Source organism: Hyperolius riggenbachi, chromosome 4 (genome assembly GCF_040937935.1).
Source record: "Hyperolius riggenbachi isolate aHypRig1 chromosome 4, aHypRig1.pri, whole genome shotgun sequence".
Taxonomy (NCBI): Eukaryota; Metazoa; Chordata; class Amphibia; order Anura; family Hyperoliidae; genus Hyperolius; species Hyperolius riggenbachi.
The window spans coordinates 188,031,016-188,050,360 of NC_090649.1; the positions used below are offsets into that span (position 1 = coordinate 188,031,016).

Below are 19,345 nucleotides of genomic sequence, written 5' to 3' on the forward strand. Positions count from 1 at the left end.
GGTGCCATAAACTCTGATTTAAAAGTGCAAATCATTAATCCAGAGGACGTAAAAACAGATAAACGTTGTTACAGTTTTGTACTGGGTTAATCCCCAGATAACGTTCTTGGACATGGAAAAGTCCATCATAAAAGTCCAGACACAACGTAAGATAAATTTGCATGAGACCTAGCACATCCATAAGAACACATGGAATATAAAGTAACCCAGATGCAAGACGTTGGTACCTGAAAACAGTGTTTTTGTTGCACAGAACCTTTTTGCAAGGTGTTTCTGGAATCATTCCTGAAGTAAAGCTATTACCTGTGCACTCAGCAAGTAACAAGGATATCAAGTCAGTAGATAAGATAAACATAACAATAAGGAAAATCTAGATGTCCTCCAGCTGAGGTGAAACAAGAAGCCACATAGAGCCAAATGCATAGTTCATTTCCATCTCCGATGTAGACCTAATGTAGGCCACTGTAGAAAATAACACAAGTGTTATGCAGAAATGCCATGCTGTGCCGATCTTCTCACAGACATTCCGCAGCATGAACCAGCAGCCATTTTGTGTTGCTCTGTAGATCCAGCTTGGTGATACCAATCGACCTATGCTTCTCAATGTACATCCATTGGCAATCCACAGTGATGGGTCCATGTTCAGCTTACAGCCCTCTGCTCTGCCACAAGACTTCTTTTATGTTCATTCTGCTTCTCTTTCATGCTGGTGGAATCAGCTGACATTTGGCATGAATCACTATACGCTTGGAAGAGCAAAACACAATTATTTTAGAATTAGAAACTGGAAATTAATTCACATTTTGTCATTTCCTCTTAGTGAACACAATTATCTTGGTTAGTGTTAGGAGTAGGTAGAGGGAGGGTTAGTAGAATATCTGTAATTTTTAGCAATATTTTACTAGAGGAATGAGCTACTGCCCAATTGTAATTTGACCGATATTCTACTAGCAGCTTTCCCCAGTGCCCAGACTACAATGGTGCCCTTTAAATATATACCTACAAAGGCCAGATTATTATGTTCTGGGAAGACTACATCAGTAAATATTCTCCAACTGGGTTCTCCAAGAGTTATATAGGTACAGGAAAACAAAGCATAAGCATCACTATACCTACATACCTTTAAAACAAGAATGATCTATTTTACAATTGGACCACTATGCTGCTTTAAGAGCAGAAGGCATCATCCTTTTTACATGCCCAGTAAGTCGGGAGATCGAGATCCTGCTCCCTGAACTCCGTTCTCAGTACAGTGCAGGTGGATGGAGTGAAAGGAACGGAGGCATGTTGCTCAGTGGCCACCTTTCTGCAATGCCATGTTTAGAAGCGTGCTGGTGGCTTCAGATAGAAATAGCAATCACTGTCTCCCTTTTTCATTTAATGCCTCTTTTTCCATATGCAGCAACCCCTCTTCCATATTTACAAACCCCTTGGGCACCAGCCACCCCAAGGCCGGGCCTGTTTGGCCTCTCCTGAAATCTGGCCCAGATTTTATTTATTATGCATGCCTGTATACTCTATAAGCTTTATTTTTATTCATTCTAAATCTCAAATCTTATTTCATATGAAAGGCTGACTGTGCATTTGGTTTATCAAGGACACCTTGAGGTTGATTCATCCACCTATATTGCACTGTGGCGTGCGAGTTAAATGGCTTACAACGAGCTAAATGTTACGCGTGCACGCTTCGTGTGCTACTGGCAGTTTACAGCGCATTCTTAAGGTGCACGCACGCCTTGTCAATTACACGGGCTGGTGCAGCACCGCGACCGTGATACTTGACTAGCGTGGCTGCTACTACATCAATTAACGTATTAGTGGCCACTCTAGTCAAGTATTGCGGTTGTGGTGCTGCACTAGTGCTCATAATTGTAAAGGAGCCCTTGCACCTTAAGATCGCATGCTACGGTGCCAGTAGTGCGCATACTGTGCACGGATAACATTACCTCGTTGTAAGATATTCAACTTGCACTGCACAGTGCAATATAGGTTCATAGAATCAACTCCTTGTAAGCCATTGTAAGATATTTCTTGCATTGTGTAACACCACAATGTGATGTGCCATCTAAAAACAGAGGAGAAAACTACAATGCCTGCGTGCTGTTACCAATTTCACTTAAAGGACAACTAAAGTGAGAGGGATATGTAGGCTGCCATATTTATTTCCTTTTAAGCAATACCAGTTGCCTGGCAGCCCTGCTGATCTATTTGGCTGCAGTAGTGTCTAAATCATACCAAAGACAAGCATGCAGCAAATCTTGTCAGATCTGACAGTAATGTCACAAACACCTGATCTGCATGCTTGTTCAGGGTCTGTGGATAAACATATTAGAGGCAAATAGTATTGCTGAAAAGAAAAATAAATATGGCAGCCTCCATATCGCTCTAACTTCTGTTTTCCTTCAATTTAAACCGTCAGAGATTTAGATTGCAGAAATTTGGAGACAAGGAAGATGAAAGCAAAGTGAATTCATCTCAAAGGTATCCCTGGCTAGTGAGGTCATTCATCACACAGCATCAACAGAGACGTTCGGGAGGTGGAAGGAAAAGGGACGTGGTCCATGTTTACATAAGTGTTTAGTATAAATGCCATACATCAGCAACTAATACCTCCCTGTTCATCCTGAGATTAACTTTTCTCTGAAGTTATTGATTTCTTATTTTGCAGATCAAAACAATCAAGAGCGGGCAGTGCCTGCTGTGTAATTGTAGGTTTCCTGTCAGTGAAATGCCCATACATATATGTATTCATAGGTTGCTTCATTCCCTTGGCCACCATGCTGCATTTGTATGAGTCCTGTTGTAAGCATAGGCTTTATTTGTGATGTACAGCTGTCAAGATTTTGTGGGAAACACTATTTCACAGCTTGGAATATCATCATTAAAGGATTTATGAGTTAAAAAATATTAATTAAATAGGCTTCATACATGTGTTATTAATGCAACACAGACAAGGACCGCGTCCTTCGCTCTACCCCGCTTGGATCCATTCTTTTACAGTTGTCCCAGTCTATGCCCCAACCCCCTGGGTGAAGACCTTTGAACCAGAAAGCCTATCCCCTGCACATGCACAGCTGTGGCAGTTTGAGGAGTTCGCACCTTGGGCACGGTCCCTGTCGCATCCTGAGTGCGGTGCTCAGAGTCACAGCATCTTAGGGATCAAACTGCACATGCTCGAACACCCCTTTTGGTCACAAGTGTGCATGTGCGGGGGATACTATTTCTGGATCAAAGGTCTTGATCCAGGGGGTCAGGGCCTAGACCTGGAAGAATTACAGAAGAACAAAGCGCGAGGGACGTGAAGAGTGGGTTGCTGTGTAGCATTACTGGCACATGTATTTAGCCTATTTAGTTACGCTTTTTAACTTATAAATCTTTTAAGTTGAACGAATGCAGAATATTTGTAAGGTATATCACAATAACTTACGTTTTATCATCATCAAGGCTACCAATCAATCAATCAATCAATCAATCAATCAATCAATCAATCAATCAATCATTTTCACAAATAGCAAAGAAGCAAGAACCCAAACCCGTAATACAGGAAATACAATACTATATTACCATAGATGGGTAGGACAAATTAATTAACACAACATACAACAGTTGTGCAAGAAATAAAACTCATTAAAATTCAGTAATTCAACAGTAGAATGTGTGCGCTAAAGGAAATCTAAAGCAAAAAAAAAAAAAAAGCAATCCAGTTTTAAGTTACGCATGCGCAGGATGCTCCCGGCAAGAGAAGCATGATCGAGGACTGGCTCAGTCGCCAGAATCAAAACTGGGCAGCTGCAGGGGACCAGAGGATTGGTTTGTCCCCATGCGGGCACAGGGCGGCTGCCGAGGGCTGGTAAAAGCCCAAGTAAGTTAATCTTTTTTTTTTTTTTTTTTTTGCTTTGATACTTAATTTTCCCTTAATACTTAAAATTGTGATCGGTATAAATGGTTTATTGTGAATTTAAAGCCCTCCATAGCTCACAAACAGTGCAAGGCATGAGCGGAGTACTTCAGCACTTCCCTGCCACTCTTACTGGCCACCTTGTGCTATTGGGGGATAAAGCTTTTGAACCCTTGCCTGGGTCATATCAGGATATACTGAGGACAGCTAAAAAGTTAATGAATTACTTAGATTGTAAGCCTATTTGGCATGGTCCTCCTCCCCATGTGCTCTTCTCTGCCACCATATGGACTAAGTGACTCCTCTGATAGAAAAATTAGAATATCGTGCAAAAGTCCATTTATTTTAGTAATTCAACTTAAAAGGTGAAACTATTAGGATACTATACCTATAGGATATCAGGATACTATACTATACTATACTAACAATACTAGTATAAAACAGCTGCAGACTTTCACTTTGCAGCTTGTAGCAGGTGAAGATGTTTTCCAGGTACTTGTGCGAAGAGGCACTTCAAATTTACATTGATGAAAAATGTGCCTTTCTTCATGGTGTCATTTCCAGTCTGCATCTATGAATTATTTTCATCAGGTGACTTTGCTTAGGTAGTAAAACTCAAGGGGGTTGATTCACTAAGTAAGAGTTTATACTCATTTAACAACAGTTAGATTGCCTTGAGCTGCGTCTTATTCGACAGTGTACTGTCTAACTCCATTTAACACAGCACAGTATAGGTCCACTTCAATGTAGAGTTGCTTCATACATTTGGTACAGGTTGTCTGTGTAAGTAAATACCTGCAGCGTTATCTTTCTGGCACACATTGGCAGTCGTTGTTGGAGTCAGGATATTAGATGGTACCCAGGCTTTCCGTTTTGAAACAAGGTCTTTCACTAACCTAAAAACAAAAGTACAGTAGAAATATTTACTATGGAGCTTGAAGAACAATGAGTCATGTTATGTTAAGCAAGAACCCTGTGAAACAGAACATTTCCACCTTAAAGCAGAAGATAAAAATATGCTATCTTATATAGATGTATGCTTGTTGGAATAAATTGGTCCATATGTTATGAAGAATGAGTTAGAAATCAGGAGTCTCCAGAGCCAGATTTCTGGGAAGGCCACAAAGGTCTAGGTCTTGGGTGGCTACTGCTAAAGAGGGCTGCTGGACATGGAAGAAGAGGCTGCAAAGGGAAAAGGGAGGGTTAAAATAGGGGACAACACATGGGATGTAGAGCTGCTAACCAAAGGAGCAGTACATCAAAGAGAGGGGCTGCTGTACATAGATATTACACATGGAAGAAAGGGCAGCACATGGAATGAGAGGGCAGCTGCTGGACATGGAAGGGAAACCACAAGTAAATAGGCTTTAGGGGGAAAGAAAGTATACATTTGGCCTTGGGATTATCATAGCCACACCTTCCCAGTGGCTTAAACCTATCATGGTAATATCAGCAATATATAAAAACATTGGGCAATATAGAATTCACTTTTCCTCCTTAATTTTTCTTAGGAGATAATTTTTTATCTTCGATTTAAAATAACTTTTTAGCACATTGCAGAGGTAAAAGTACCAAAAAGTAGGGGGAAAAGAACTGTCAAAATTATTTTGAGTATTGCTTGCAGGTGGTTTAAAAGGCATTTAATTTACAAGTTGTGAAAATATCACCTAGGACTGTAAACTGAGGGGGAAAAGTGAATTGCATATGGGCCCTTGTTTTTTTTTATATTTGCTATGGAAATTATGATAACCTAATACCTATTGGTTTTATGATACAAAGGTTTTTGTTTTGTTTTTTCAACTTAGTGAGGCAGCTAGCACAAGTAAAGACATAGACACTCTAACATAGGCCAAACAAATCAGTTTGTAAAATGAAAGCAAGCATAATAGATGCAGTGATAGTATATACAGATAGGTATTCAATTCAGATGAATGGTAACTGTACATTGTTAATCCCATACAACAGCTGTTAATAGCAGTTACAGTTGAATAAACCTGCTTGCTATTGAACTGAAGACAATAATACTTACTTAGTCATCTATTATGTGGATTGAAAAGGAGGACTGTCTGATGTTTCTAGTAGGAGGATGATCCAATCAAGTAGGGAAGTGGGAGGATAATAGGATGAGTAGGATGTGAGTTATCTGCCATTGGGAGCTCAGGGTCCACAGCAATGCATGCATATTTCATGTACAGTCTGGAGCGTGAGCATAGGGCTATACTAAAGAGAAACTGTAACCAAGAATTGAACTTCATCTCAATCAGTAGCTGATACCCCCTTTCCCATGAGAAGTCTATTCCTTTTCTCAAACGGATCATCAGGGTGCTCTGTATGGCTGATTTTGTGGTGAAACCCCTCCCACAGTATGATGTCAGCGTCTCATAGCACTGTAGTCCTGACAGCACACTGTGGGAGCCTTGTTGCATTGTGGGAAATAACAGCTGTTTCCAACTGCCAATAATGCAAGCAGAATCTCCTTACACTGATATCACCTGCTAGTAGTAAAAATTTCACCACGTGATAAATGTCAGAATGTAAATCAGGGAGAGGAAAGATTTTACAATGAGCATACACTGACTAAATCATTGATACATAATTATTGTAAAAATTAAGCACTTTTTTATTACATTATTTTAACTGGAGTTCCTCTTTAAGCTGAAGTACCTGAGGGTGAGAGTACACTAGTTTCATACAGAACATAAGCTAGAAGATTTAGCAGAGGATCATCTATGCTAAAATACTAACTTTTAATATGTAAGGAGGGACTCAATTCTCTGCACTTCCTCAGTGCAATTGGCTGAATCCAATGTCTAATCAGAAACGTAAATGGTAAAAGGTCTTCTCCTATTTTTCTGATATTGAATTTGGGATTACATTTAAAAGACAAAATGTTGAGTCACAGGGGACTAGAACGTCATCACATCATAAGGAAATCTCATCTCACCATTGGTCAAGACTATAATAAACCGTAAATGGTATTGGTACTCATGGAGCATGTGTGACAAACTGCAGACCTGGTTAAAGGGAACCAGAGATGAACCTAGATGGGAAAATGAAAAAGATGTTTTACATACCTGGGGCTTCCTCCAGCCCCACAAGCTCTGATCGATCCCACGCCGCCATCCTCCTCTGCCTGCATCTACGAGAACCGGGCCCCGTCACTGACATCATCAGAGCCAGCTACGCAGGAGAAGTGCGCCCTCTACGTATCTCTCCAGCGGCTGCTGCAAAGATACGCAAACAGCGCACTTCCCTTACGCTTAGACTGGCTCCACCTGACATAACAGCGGGGAGCCGGTTCTCGTAGCTGCGGGCAGAGGAGGAAGGCGGTGTGGGATCGATCAGAGCGTATGGGGCTGGAGGAAGCCCCAGGTATGTATAAAATCTTTTTGCTGTTCATCTATGGTTCCCTTTACGTGGAACCATGGCAGATTATGGATGGCAGTGATGATGGTGGTGGTGTGTTATGTGTAGAACATAAAGAAGTTAAGTTAACCTATTAGGTGACCTGTTTACATTTTTTTTCAAAAGCCTTTATGGTTGCATCTAACGTTTTGGTAAAAGAGTAGAACCCTGTGATTAAATTCTGGACCAGTAATCACATTAACCTCCTTAGTGGTAATCACAAGTTCAGCACAGGTTGGAAAAACCAAGCCAGGAGCTGTAACCACGAGCTGAACTAGTGGTAGCCGCTGGGAGGTCTATGCAGAGCAATGCGTGCAGCGGGCGTTTTAACTCACCTCCTGGGGGATCCCGATACGGCCACCATTCTTCTTCCTCTCCTCCGAGGCTCTGCTTCCCCCTGGTGAGATCGCCGTCTGTTGTCATGACGACTGCCGGCAATCTCACTATAGGGTTACAGCGCCACCTGGAGGACGGAGGCAAAACAGCAGTTCTGGATTTCAGGGAGGTGAGTGCTGGGCTGCTGCAGAACTCCCTAGCAGCATGATAAGGATCTAAAAGCATGCAAAAAATTGCACTGCTTTTAGACCCTAAAATCCGAAAAGAATCATAACGCCAAGGAGGTTAAGAAGTTCAAACTCTACTAGTGAAGGTGGCAGCAAGGGGAATTCCCTGTCAAAGAAAATGTCTAAGTCATCATTTGTATCAGTGTATGTATTTATAGTCCAGCACTGCATAGTATGTTGGCACTTTATAAATACAATAAATAATAATAATACATATAATAATAATAAATATATATATTTATGGCTCCTTGCACACTCTACACGCTGCATTAAAATAGAATCACAATGCAACACTGCCAAAAAGTTACATTGCATGTTAGGACTGCAATGCGACGCATTACGTATACAGTGAAGCATACAGTACCATAAAGAGTATGCTTCACTGCACTGTAAATATGCACATTACCTTGTAAATGCGCTGCATGCCGTACATTATCCCGATGGAACCCAATGCAAAGCACTGCACCAAAATCAAGGTGCTAGCCCCATAGGAATATCATTGCATCAGGTTGGAATGTAATGACATTTTTCATTGTGGTGAATCATATCGCACATAGTGTTCAAGGGGCCTTAAATACATATACAGTGGAAAATAAAGTTATCTTATCAGAAAGAAGGATTCAAGTTTACTAGTTTCACAATATGGTGAAGTATTTAATACCTTTTCAAACCATATGCCCTATTCTTCAATCCAACAAAGTTAAGGAGGTATTTTCCCATATGGGAAGAACTTAAAGGACCACTGTCACAAAAATCTTAAAAATTAAAATATATGTTAACATATACAGATAAGAAGTACTGTATGTTTTTACCAGAGTAAAATGAGCCATAAATGACTTTTCTCCTATGTTGCTGTCACTTACAGTAGGTAGTAGAAATCTGACAGAACTGACAGGTTTTGGACTAATCTATCTCCTCAAGGGGGATTCTTGGGGTTTTCTTTATGTTCAAAATCATTTAGTGAATGGAAGTTGCTCCGTCCAACTGCCAAAAAAGTGTGCAGCGAGCACAGAGGCTGGGCAGCATATTTGTATAAATCTTTTTCAAGGAGTGTCTTTATAAAGAATAAAGACCATGCTGAGAATCCCCTATGGAGAGATGGACTAGCCCAAAACCTGTCGATAATGTCAGATTTCTACTACCTACTGTAAATAACAGCCACATAGAAGAAAAGTAATTTATTGCTCATTTTCCTCTGGAAGATACATGCTTCTTATTCGTAAGTGTTTACATATGTTTTAAATTTTAAGATTTTCGTGACAGTGGTCCTTTAAGAGATGGCTATTAATACTAATCATGTTATAGTCTGTATTCTATGTTTTAAGTGTCTGCCATAAAAGTCTGGGAATCCCAGTTTTACATGGGTTGTTGTATTAAAATGTCTCTTTTTCCAACTCACAGATTATGATATAAATGGGAAAGTTGTGAAAGCCCAGTCCTATATGTAGCAGGGGCAATACCATATACACCTTCAGGTATGAATAACTTATTCATTTAGCATTGCATATAAACTGAGAAATGGCTCTGTGAACTGAGTAAGAGTGGTGATTACCAGGTGACACAAAGTACTTAAAGCGGTTTAAAACTCTGACAAATTTTTCAACAAAAATGTGTTTTCCTACTTTTTATAACCCATACAATTATCATATTTGCTTTTGTGCACAAGTATTATTATTCATTTAAATATTATAACTTCCCAAGGTGCAGTTAATTTACTTTGAAAGCTGCTGGTGCATTTTATTTATAACTGTTGTCATTCTGTTGTAAATGCTGCCAGCAGTTATTTCTGATCTGTTTTTCACTTCAGCACTCATCACATCAGCTGAAGTCCTGCACAGCCAGAGAATGTTTACATAAAAGTAAAGAATGTGTACACAAGATAAGATTATAAGCAGTTTGGATGCGGGTTCTCCCTGCAGAAGAAAGAGTCAGCCCTGTGATGTAACCCTTTGAATGCTGTTTTACTAAAAAAAAAACATTGTGTTGGTATATTATATGCTGTAAATAATAATTTTAGAGCAAAGAAGAAATTAGGGGTGATATTCCGCTTTAAAGGGAACATGAAGTGAGTAAAATTATTTAAAATAAACACATGATGTATCTGCAAATAAATATTACATACTTACCTCACTGTCAGTTCCTCTCAGAAGCTCACCATTTTCTTCTTACAGTGATCCCTTCCAGTTCTGACAATATTTTGTCAGAACCAAAATATACCAGTTGCTGTCAGTTATATATCAGCAGCTGTCTGTTACAATTGCATGTGCAAGGTAATGTACATGTTTCCCTATGGCTCAAGTGGGCGATATTACAGTTTAACAGTGTGCTGACCAGGAAGCTGTTATGGGGTTATGGCCATTTTTAAAATGGAGGACGGAGAATTTCATTGATCACAGTGGACAAATGGGACGCAGGAGAGGAGAAAGAGATTGAGGAGTAGACTACACAGGCGGTAAGTAGGACCTGTGTATGGTTATTTTTACGTTTTATTTTCAGTTCAGGTTCTCTTTAAGTTAACAATTACATTTTTGAAATGTTTGCAGGTCCCATACCATTAATTGGTAATTTGGACCAAGCTTGTAAATTTGTGTTAATTGTAGCAATTAAAGGTGTCAAGTGTAGTGCCTCAAAGTATTCAACTTTCCTAGAAACCTTCACTCTCAAGTAATTGATGATGGTAATTAACTTCACTGGTGATAATAGTGGTTTAGTGGGGGAAAAAAAGTAAATCAGAATAATACTGGATTTTGACCGATTTATTTGGAGGCCTCAATATATGTCAAAATCATTTACCCCTCAGTTCTGCTGGGTACATCAATAGATTGTATGGGAAGTGTAACGATCGGTGTCAGCACACAGAGAGAATCTGATTATTGGTGATCTGCAGTATCACCAAGAATACAGATATATACCTGATTATTGATGATCTGCAAAATCACTGATAATCCAAGTATAACTAACCTCTGGACACCTATATAGTGTGAGTGTTTGGTGCAACAGTAATGACTTTCAGTTGGACCACCCGAGGAGGAGGTGGTCTTTGGCAGTATGAGCGATACCGCCCTCTGGGAAGTGCAAAAACCTTCCAGCAGCCTGAGACCTCCAAAGGGGTGGAGCCGCAGGCTGAAAGTAGGAAGGACCTGTGAGTGAGTGACACCTGAAAGGTGGATGTCACTAGCAGGTCTGGAGACTATCTCTGAATGGAGAGAGATAGCTCTCAAGGTCGGGCAAGCCAGGTCGGCAACACACGGACAGACAAGGTACAGAGACAGAAGGCTGATTCGGTATCCAAAGGCAGGCAGGGTTGGCAACAGATAATCAGATATGCGTAGGTACCGAATCAGAAAGCAGAGGGATAGTCAGAAATGCAATAGGTCATAACAGATATCAAAACAATGCCTAGTCTTGGGTGTGAGGTCCGTGGTCTCAACACCCTGGAACTAGTCTGGAGTATAATATGATGGTAAACAGTATCCCTAGTCTTGGGTGTGAGGTCCGTGGTCTCGACACCCTGGAACTAGTCTGGAGTATAACACAAAGATAACACAGAGTCCCTAATCTTGGGTGTGAGGTCCGTGGTCTCAACACCCTGGAACTAGTCTGAGGTATAACACAATGATAACACAGAGTCCCTAATCTTGGGTGTGAGGTCCGTGGTCTCAACACCCTGGAACTAGTCTGAAGTATAACACAATGATAACACAGAAGCAATCTGGCTCAGTGTGAATTCCCAGGTCCTCCTGGTTCTAACACACTGTGGGATCTGACTATGGTCTGAGTGCTTTCACGTAAGTGTTCGCAACGGCAGACAACCTGAGAGTAACCAGCAATGACTATATATAGAGCGGCGCTCTCCGGCGCCACCCATCAGTAATCAACCAATAGTCACTTGCTCTGAGGTCAGCTGACCAACCTGGTCAGCTGATCCCCCCTCGGTTGTCATAAAGGTTCTGCCTCTCAGGGCGCGCGCGCATATTCCTCAACCTGTGTGAACTAACAGACCCAGCCACCCCAGACGCACGCTACTGCGTGCAAACCGCTGTGCTGGACGCGGAATCAGCCGCCTTGCTGCCAGTACACGTGGCGGGCTGGCGGCTTTTCCGCGTTCTATTACAGGAAGAGACTGACTTTTTCAACTAGGCTACCCTTCTTTAGATCAGCATTGCCTGCATCACAGTTCTCTATTGTATTGCTCAGTTGCCAGAGCAAACAAAATGTGTAATAGTGGGTAGCCTTGCCTTGTTCTGCAGTGATAAGGAAACGCTTCTATCCACATGTTGACTTTTACTCTGGTTCTGTTTATAGCAACTTTTCTCCTGCAATAAAGGCATCACCCAGACCAAGTGTTCATAAAACCAGAAATAAATGGTCTAATTTTATGGTAAAACTAGTAAACCTAAGCCCGTTAATATAACGAGCTCTAGCTCTGTCTCCCAATGCCCCTCCCCGTCCGCCCCTGTGACCGCTGCATGTCAGCGCACATACACGCCTGCCTGCCCACCTAGCCCCGTCCTCCTCCTGTCGTAATGGCTGTCCGTGCTGCATATGCGCAATAGCACAAACGCACTGACACAGGGACGGGGACGCAGAGACACTTGCCTATTATTATACTGTATACAGGGAGTGCAGAATTATTAGGCAAATGAGTATTTTGACCACATCATCCTCTTTATGCATGTTGTCTCACTCCAAGCTGTATAGGCTCAAAAGCCTACTACCAATTAAGCATATTAGGTGATGTGCATCTCTGTAATGAGAAGGGGTGTGGTCTAATGACATCAACACCCTATATCAGGTGTGCATAATTATTAGGCAATTTCCTTTCCTTTGGCAAAATGGGTCAAAAGAAGGACTTGACAGGCTGAGAAAAGTCAAAAATAGTGAGATATCTTGCAGAGGGATGCAGCACTCTTAAAATTGCAAAGCTTCTGAAGCGTGATCATCGAACAATCAAGCGTTTCATTCAAAATAGTCAACAGAGTCGCAAGAAGCGTGTGGAAAAACCAAGGCGCAAAATAACTGCCCATGAACTGAGAAAAGTCAAGCGTGCAGCTGCCAAGATGCCACTTGCCACCAGTTTGGCCATATTTCAGAGCTGCAACATCACTGGAGTGCCCAAAAGCACAAGGTGTGCAATACTCAGAGACTGGGCCAAGAAATATCTCAAGACTGATTTTTCTAAGGTTTTATGGACTGATGAAATGAGATTGAGTCTTGATGGACCAGATGGATGGGCCCGTGGCTGGATTGGTAAAGGGCAGAGAGCTCCAGTCCGACTCAGACGCCAGCAAGGTGGAGGTGGAGTACTGGTTTGGGCTGGTATCATCACAGATGAGCTTGTGGGGCCTTTTCGTGTTGAGGATGGAGTCAAGCTCAACTCCCAGTCCTACTGCCAGTTTCTGGAAGACACCTTCTTCAAGCAGTGGTACAGGAAGAAGTCTGCATCCTTCAAGAAAAACATGATTTTCATGCAGGACAATGCTCCATCACACGCGTCCAAGTACTCCACAGCGTGGCTGGCAAGAAAGGGTATAAAATAAGAAAAACTAATGACATGGCCTCCTTGTTCACCTGATCTGAACCCCATTGAGAACCTGTGGTCCATCATAAAATGTGAGATTTACAAGGAGAGAAAACAGTACACCTCTCTGAACAGTGTCTGGGAGGCTGTGGTTGCTGCTGCACGCAATGTTGATGGTGAACAGTTCAAAACACTGACAGAATCCATGGGTGGCAGGCTTTTGAGTGTCCTTGCAAAGAAAGGTGGCTATATTGGTCACTGATTTGTTTTTGTTTTGTTTTTGAATGTCAGAAATGTATATTTGTGAATGTTGAGATGTTATATTGGTTTCACTGGTAAAAATAAATAATTGAAATGGGTATATATTTGTTTTTTGTTAAGTTGCTTAATAATTATGCACAGTAATACTCACCTGCACACACAGATATCCCCCTAAAATAGCTAAAACTAAAAACAAACTAAAAACTACTTTCAAAAATATTCAGCTTTGATATTAATGAGTGTTTTTGGTTCATTGAGAACATGGTTGTTCAATAATAAAATTATTCCTCAAAAATACAACTTGCCTAATAATTCTGCACTCCCTGTAGGATGACTGAGTTGTAGTATTAGTTGTGAGACCATCAACCTCTGCCCTTCTAAAGAGCAAGTCTCTATCACCATCTGGGGGCACTAGAATTGTAGCTAGCAGAGAGCCACACTGGTTTCTATAATCATAAATGTGTTGCTGAATAAAAAAAGGGTTTGTCATTAGTAGTTGTTCATAGCCGTTTGGTTAATACTTGTACTGAATAGTTGTGTCAGCAGATGGGCAGTTTAGGAAGTATTTATCTACTTTATGCAGGACATGGTAATATTTTTTGTTCTAGACTGGCAGTTGATTTCTTGAGGGTTTTGATTTCACAACTAAGTTTAAAGAGAAGCCGTGACCAAGAACTGAACTTCATCCCAATCCGTAGCTGATACCCCCTTTTACATGAGAAATCTATTGCTTTTCACAAACGGATCATCAGGGGGCTCTGTATGCCTGCTATTGTAATGAAACCCCTCCCACAAGAAACTCTGAGGACCATGGTACTCCTGTCAGTTTCCGGTCTGTGAACCTTGTTGCATTATAGGAAATAGCTGTTTACAGCTGTTTCCAACTGTCAAAAAGCAAGCAGCATCTACATCACCTGCCAGCAGTAAAAATGTCACCATGTGATAAATGTCAGAATGTAAATCAGGGATTTAAAACATTTCACAATAGGCAAACACTGGCTAAATCATTTATACATAATTATTGTAAAAATGAAGCGTTTTTTATTACATTATTTTCACTGGAGTTTCTCTTTAAATGTAATGAATGTTTTAAAGACATGAATGAGTCAGAATTATTATTAATGTCAAAAAGGTCTTCAAAGTCCCTAGACAGGTCAGACATTTCTGGAAATTTTACACAACCACAAGTATATATTTTCCAGGAAAGGAATCTAGGTGGCAATCTCCATTCAAGGGACACATGGATAATTATCAGAGAGCACCCCAGATAAGTATTTTACCTCTATTAAGAGAATAAGCAATTCAAGGCTAAAAAGTGTGGTAAATTTGGCTAAAACTGTCATAGGTGGCTGAGTTGCAGGAGTAAAAAGGAATTTTAGGACATCTGGCATCCCAGGAGCCATAAATGGATATATCTTCTAATTGCTGCCATAGTCTAGTTCCTTTTGGTGCCCCTGATGCATGTCACATGACATCGTAGAGATGGTGCTGCACGGTAATAGGCTTCAATGCAGAAGAGGAAATGCCCAGGTGCTAGAATAGGTATTTGTGTTCTGTGCTGCACAAGGTGCCATTTAGTCGCTGGCACCACTCCCTAGATTTTGCTGACCTAAACATTTGATTCAGGTGGTTTCAAGGTAGGGCCAGACCTTTACCTATACCTTGCACTGAGGAAGGTCAAATATTCCTGAAACAGCTGCATACAAGTTGGACAAATGATTCTGCATACGTAAGGTGTGCAGACATGCAAAATGGATACTGCATTTTTTGAAAGAAATCAATACATTATTTTTTATTTTTATCTGTGACCATGTTGATACGTGAGTTATTTACAACTGATATTCTCTCTGGCTATCCCGTTTGCATGATTTTGTTTTTATGTCAAGTTTATTTTAAATTGTTGCTTTGCAACTTCATGCACAGATTACGGTAACTCTACTCAAATAGAAAGTCTGCTGCAGGAGTATGCATAATTTATTAATAGGTGTAAAATATTCTCTATTCTAATGTAGCGTATTTCATACTTACTGCCCACACAGGAGTCTACACTTGTGAACTCTGAAATCTGCCAGACAGCAAAAGCGCTGGGGAAATGTGTTGTGAAATAATGAGAGACGGGTCTGGAGTTTTTATGTTGGAGTCACTCAGCTGTGAAGGGAATGAGGCAAAGTGCAATTATGTATTTCCACTAATTAACCAACCAGAAACTAAAGATAAATGTAACTTCCTATCAGGGTCAGTGGAGATTTTCATGTTATGAAAATGTTGATATCACAGTGGCCATTCAGAGAATTGTATAACCTTTTAATACAATTTCAATGTGTAATAGACATTTAGGGGATTACTGTAATCAAATTGCTTACTCTGGCTTCATTAAAGCCAGAGGGCCCAACCGTCCCGATCTCGTCGGGACTGTCACGATTTGGGGGGCTCTCCCGCTGTCACGGTATGAGCCCCCCAAGTCCCGGGCGGCAGTGGGCAGCAGTAAAAAAAAATGATTGAGGCGCCAGCCGCGCCTAAGTGGTATGCGGGATGCGGCCATATCATTACTACCTACCTCCCTCCTTCCCTTGAGATCTGCCCCCCTGTGTCCCCCGTTAGCAGAGTGCGCAGCGAGCGGAGCGGGCTGTCATTACCTGCGTCCATGCACGAGTACCGATGTCCGGCTTCACTCTGCTTCCTGTGATGTCACAGGAAGCAGGAAGCTGGATGAAGACACGTTACTCGTGCATGGATGCAGGTAAGATGACAGCCCGCTCCGCTCGCTGCGCACTCTGCTAACGGGGGACACAGGGTGCCAGATCTCAAGGGAAGGAGGTAGTAATGATATGGCCGCATCCCGCATACCACTTAGGCGCGGCTGACGCCTCGATCATTTTCTTTTGTGCAGTGGCACCCATCCTCCCCACCCACGGGCACCCTTACCCTCCTCCCCACCCACGGGCAGGGTGTATGAGGGTATATTTATTAAAACAAAATAAGGGCATAAATATTATTTAAAAAAAAATCTTCAAAAAACGATGGTGGGCGTGTGTAGGGGGTGTGGTTGGGGGTGTGGTTAGGGGTGTGTCCCGTGTCCCGGTTTCTTAGTTTAAAATGTTGGGAGGTATGTTAAAGCTCATGTAAGGGAAAACATGAAAAGTAGAAAGGGCTTGGTGCTGTCATTGCCACAGCAAAGACTAGGTTAATTTGGAGGGAAGGGTCTCCCCAAAATACTGTATTTGGTCGCCCAAGACCAGAACACTCAAACAAGTTGGCCCTCTGACAAAAGATACCCAGAATATTTCTGATGTGTTCTGTAAGAAATGTAAGAATTCAACTCACTAGACACTATTAGAAATAACCTGAATATCATACCAGGCCTATAGTTGGGTTTTCTTTCACACTGTGGTCAAATCACAAAAAAACTTTAAGTTGGCTATTTTACACAAGGTGGAACAATGCAACAGAAAGAAAAACAATTATTTCTAATGCCTTTTTGGTGCGATTTTTAACTCAGAGCCTCATCACCCCACTCAAAAACAAGATTTTCTCAGACCTATTTTTTGAAAAAAAATTGCCAAACTAAAAATCCTGTCATAAACACTATCTCGACTTAACACTCACATTTTAAGAAATTTCAAAACAACCCTTGTTCCAAATTTAATACAGGGTGGGAACGCGCTCTTGGTAAAAGAGAGGGGGATTTCGACTCAATATATATTAAAACAACACAATCTTCCAAGTACAAACTGAGAAAGTGCAGTGATTGGCCTCAATGACGGAGCTCTGATCCCGCCCTCGGGACTATCGCATCCTATTAAGAAGCCAGACAGGAGCAAGGGAGTGCTGTGACAGCCCCCCACCTGATTCATGGATGCTTTGCAAAGAAGTTGTGCTAGACGTTACTTCCTGGCAATTGGCCGCATAGCAGCGTTCGCCATATGTATGTTATGTAGAGGGGGCAGAGGACACCGGAAGGGGCAGGGTGATGGGGACAGCGGTGGGAGCAGGTAGGCGAGGGACAGAACACCAGAGGGGACAGGAGGACAGAGGACAGCACACCAGAGGGGAAAGGGGGTGAAGGACAGAGAGCTAGAAGGGACAGGGGCAAAGGACGGGGTCAGCACCAGTGCAAAAATGTATTATTCAGGCTATAAGACACACCGATTCCCCCCCCCCTTCCCCCCCCCCCCCCCCCCCCCCCCCACACACACACAGAAAAAGTGTGTCTTGCACGCGTTTCCAGCCACGTTTTGGGAACGTGTGCAGGAGGCCAACACGCACGACATCAGACAGTGCATAGAGTGCACTGTCTGATGTTCACACTGCATGCGTTCCGGACCTGTGAGGTCCGGGAACGCATGCTGTATGCATTTTTTCCAGAAACGTGCGGCTGACCCATTTACTTCCGAACGCACGGCCGTCTTCGTTTGTAATGTGAACAGGGCCCTATAGTCCGAAAAATACGGTACATAATTGCGGCTTTTTTAAATACCAAACAAAATTTAAAGCAGTTACACAGTACATTGCATAATGCAGAACTTACCACTCTCCATTCTGTCCACACTGTATAAACTGTACTACATCCCCTTGCTGTAGGGAGACGGTGTCAGGCAAACATGTTTCAAAGCTGCATTCCACTGAGAACAGCTTAGATCCCTGAAAAGGTAAACAATAATGAAATTGTAGATTTGATTTAATATTTAATTAGTTTACATTATTATAAATATATTAAAAATATATATTTATATACAGTACAGTGTAACAGCAGGGCAGTGTGGCAATTTAAAACAGTCACTATTTTTATAAAAACTATAAAAATAAATAGTATAAGGCAGTAGTTGAATTTTACACACACCTTTTTCTCCTAAATTATCACAGCTGAGTAGATCTGAACTTAGAGGGCACCTGAACTGGCCCTATCAAAACACTCATGACAATGTGTGTATTATGGAGTCCTTTTCTTACTAATATTATAAATGTGACAGTTTAGATGTCTGGATGTTTGTTACTCGATCACGCAAAAATGGCTGAACAGATTTGAATGAAATTTGGCACACACATAGTACATTACCTGGAACAACACATAGGATACTTTTTATCCCCATAACCAAAAAGCGGGCAGAGACAAATACAAATTTCACTGGGAAAATGTAAAATGCAGCCATTATTACACTGTTAATGGTAGGGTTCTCAAACTTTGTACAGTTGGTCACTGGGTGAATTAATATTCAGAAAAGTGGGTGGAGCCTACAAAAGCCAATCAAGATTCACCTATTGATTTTCAAGGGGAATATTTAATTGCTATCTGATTCCAAGAAGAAAGCAAAGAGCATGCACCTTCCGTCTAAATAGTGCTGTTTAATGGCAGTGAAGACAACCTTAAAATTCTTGCAGGCATTTCATATTGATACAGTATAGCCCCACTCTTAGCCGGGCACCCACCTCCAGCACCAGCCACCGAAGGTTTCTTTGCCGGTCACGTAAGAGATGTCTGACAAGCACACTTTATGCTATACTGTATCAATATGAAATGCCTGCAAGAATTTTAAGGTTGTCTTCACTGCCATTAAACAGCACTATTTAGACGGAAGGTGCATGCTCTTTGCTTTCTTCTTGGAATCAGATATTGATGTGAGTTTCTTCTTTGATGAGCTGTGCACACGTCTGAGTGGCAGAATTGGGCTATCTAACAGCAAGCATATAACTGAGGAC

The 19,345-nt window shown here is 41.5% G+C and overlaps 1 protein-coding gene across 5 annotated transcripts in view; it reads right to left on the reverse strand.

Moving 5' to 3' along the window:
* Positions 1 to 420: 420 nt before the first annotated feature.
* The window catches only part of MCF2L2 (MCF.2 cell line derived transforming sequence-like 2), a 448,572-nt gene continuing 429,647 nt past the window's right edge, over positions 421 to 19,345 (reverse strand). For all 5 annotated transcript variants that reach the window (XM_068281097.1, XM_068281096.1, XM_068281100.1 and 2 more), the window contains 3 exons: positions 18,177 to 18,289; positions 4,694 to 4,794; positions 421 to 746 (listed from right to left, as the gene is read on the reverse strand). In XM_068281097.1, the coding sequence (XP_068137198.1) occupies positions 643 to 746; positions 4,694 to 4,794; positions 18,177 to 18,289 (318 nt within the window). In that variant the 3' untranslated portion in view covers positions 421 to 642. The remainder of the gene's footprint in view (positions 747 to 4,693; positions 4,795 to 18,176; positions 18,290 to 19,345) is intronic.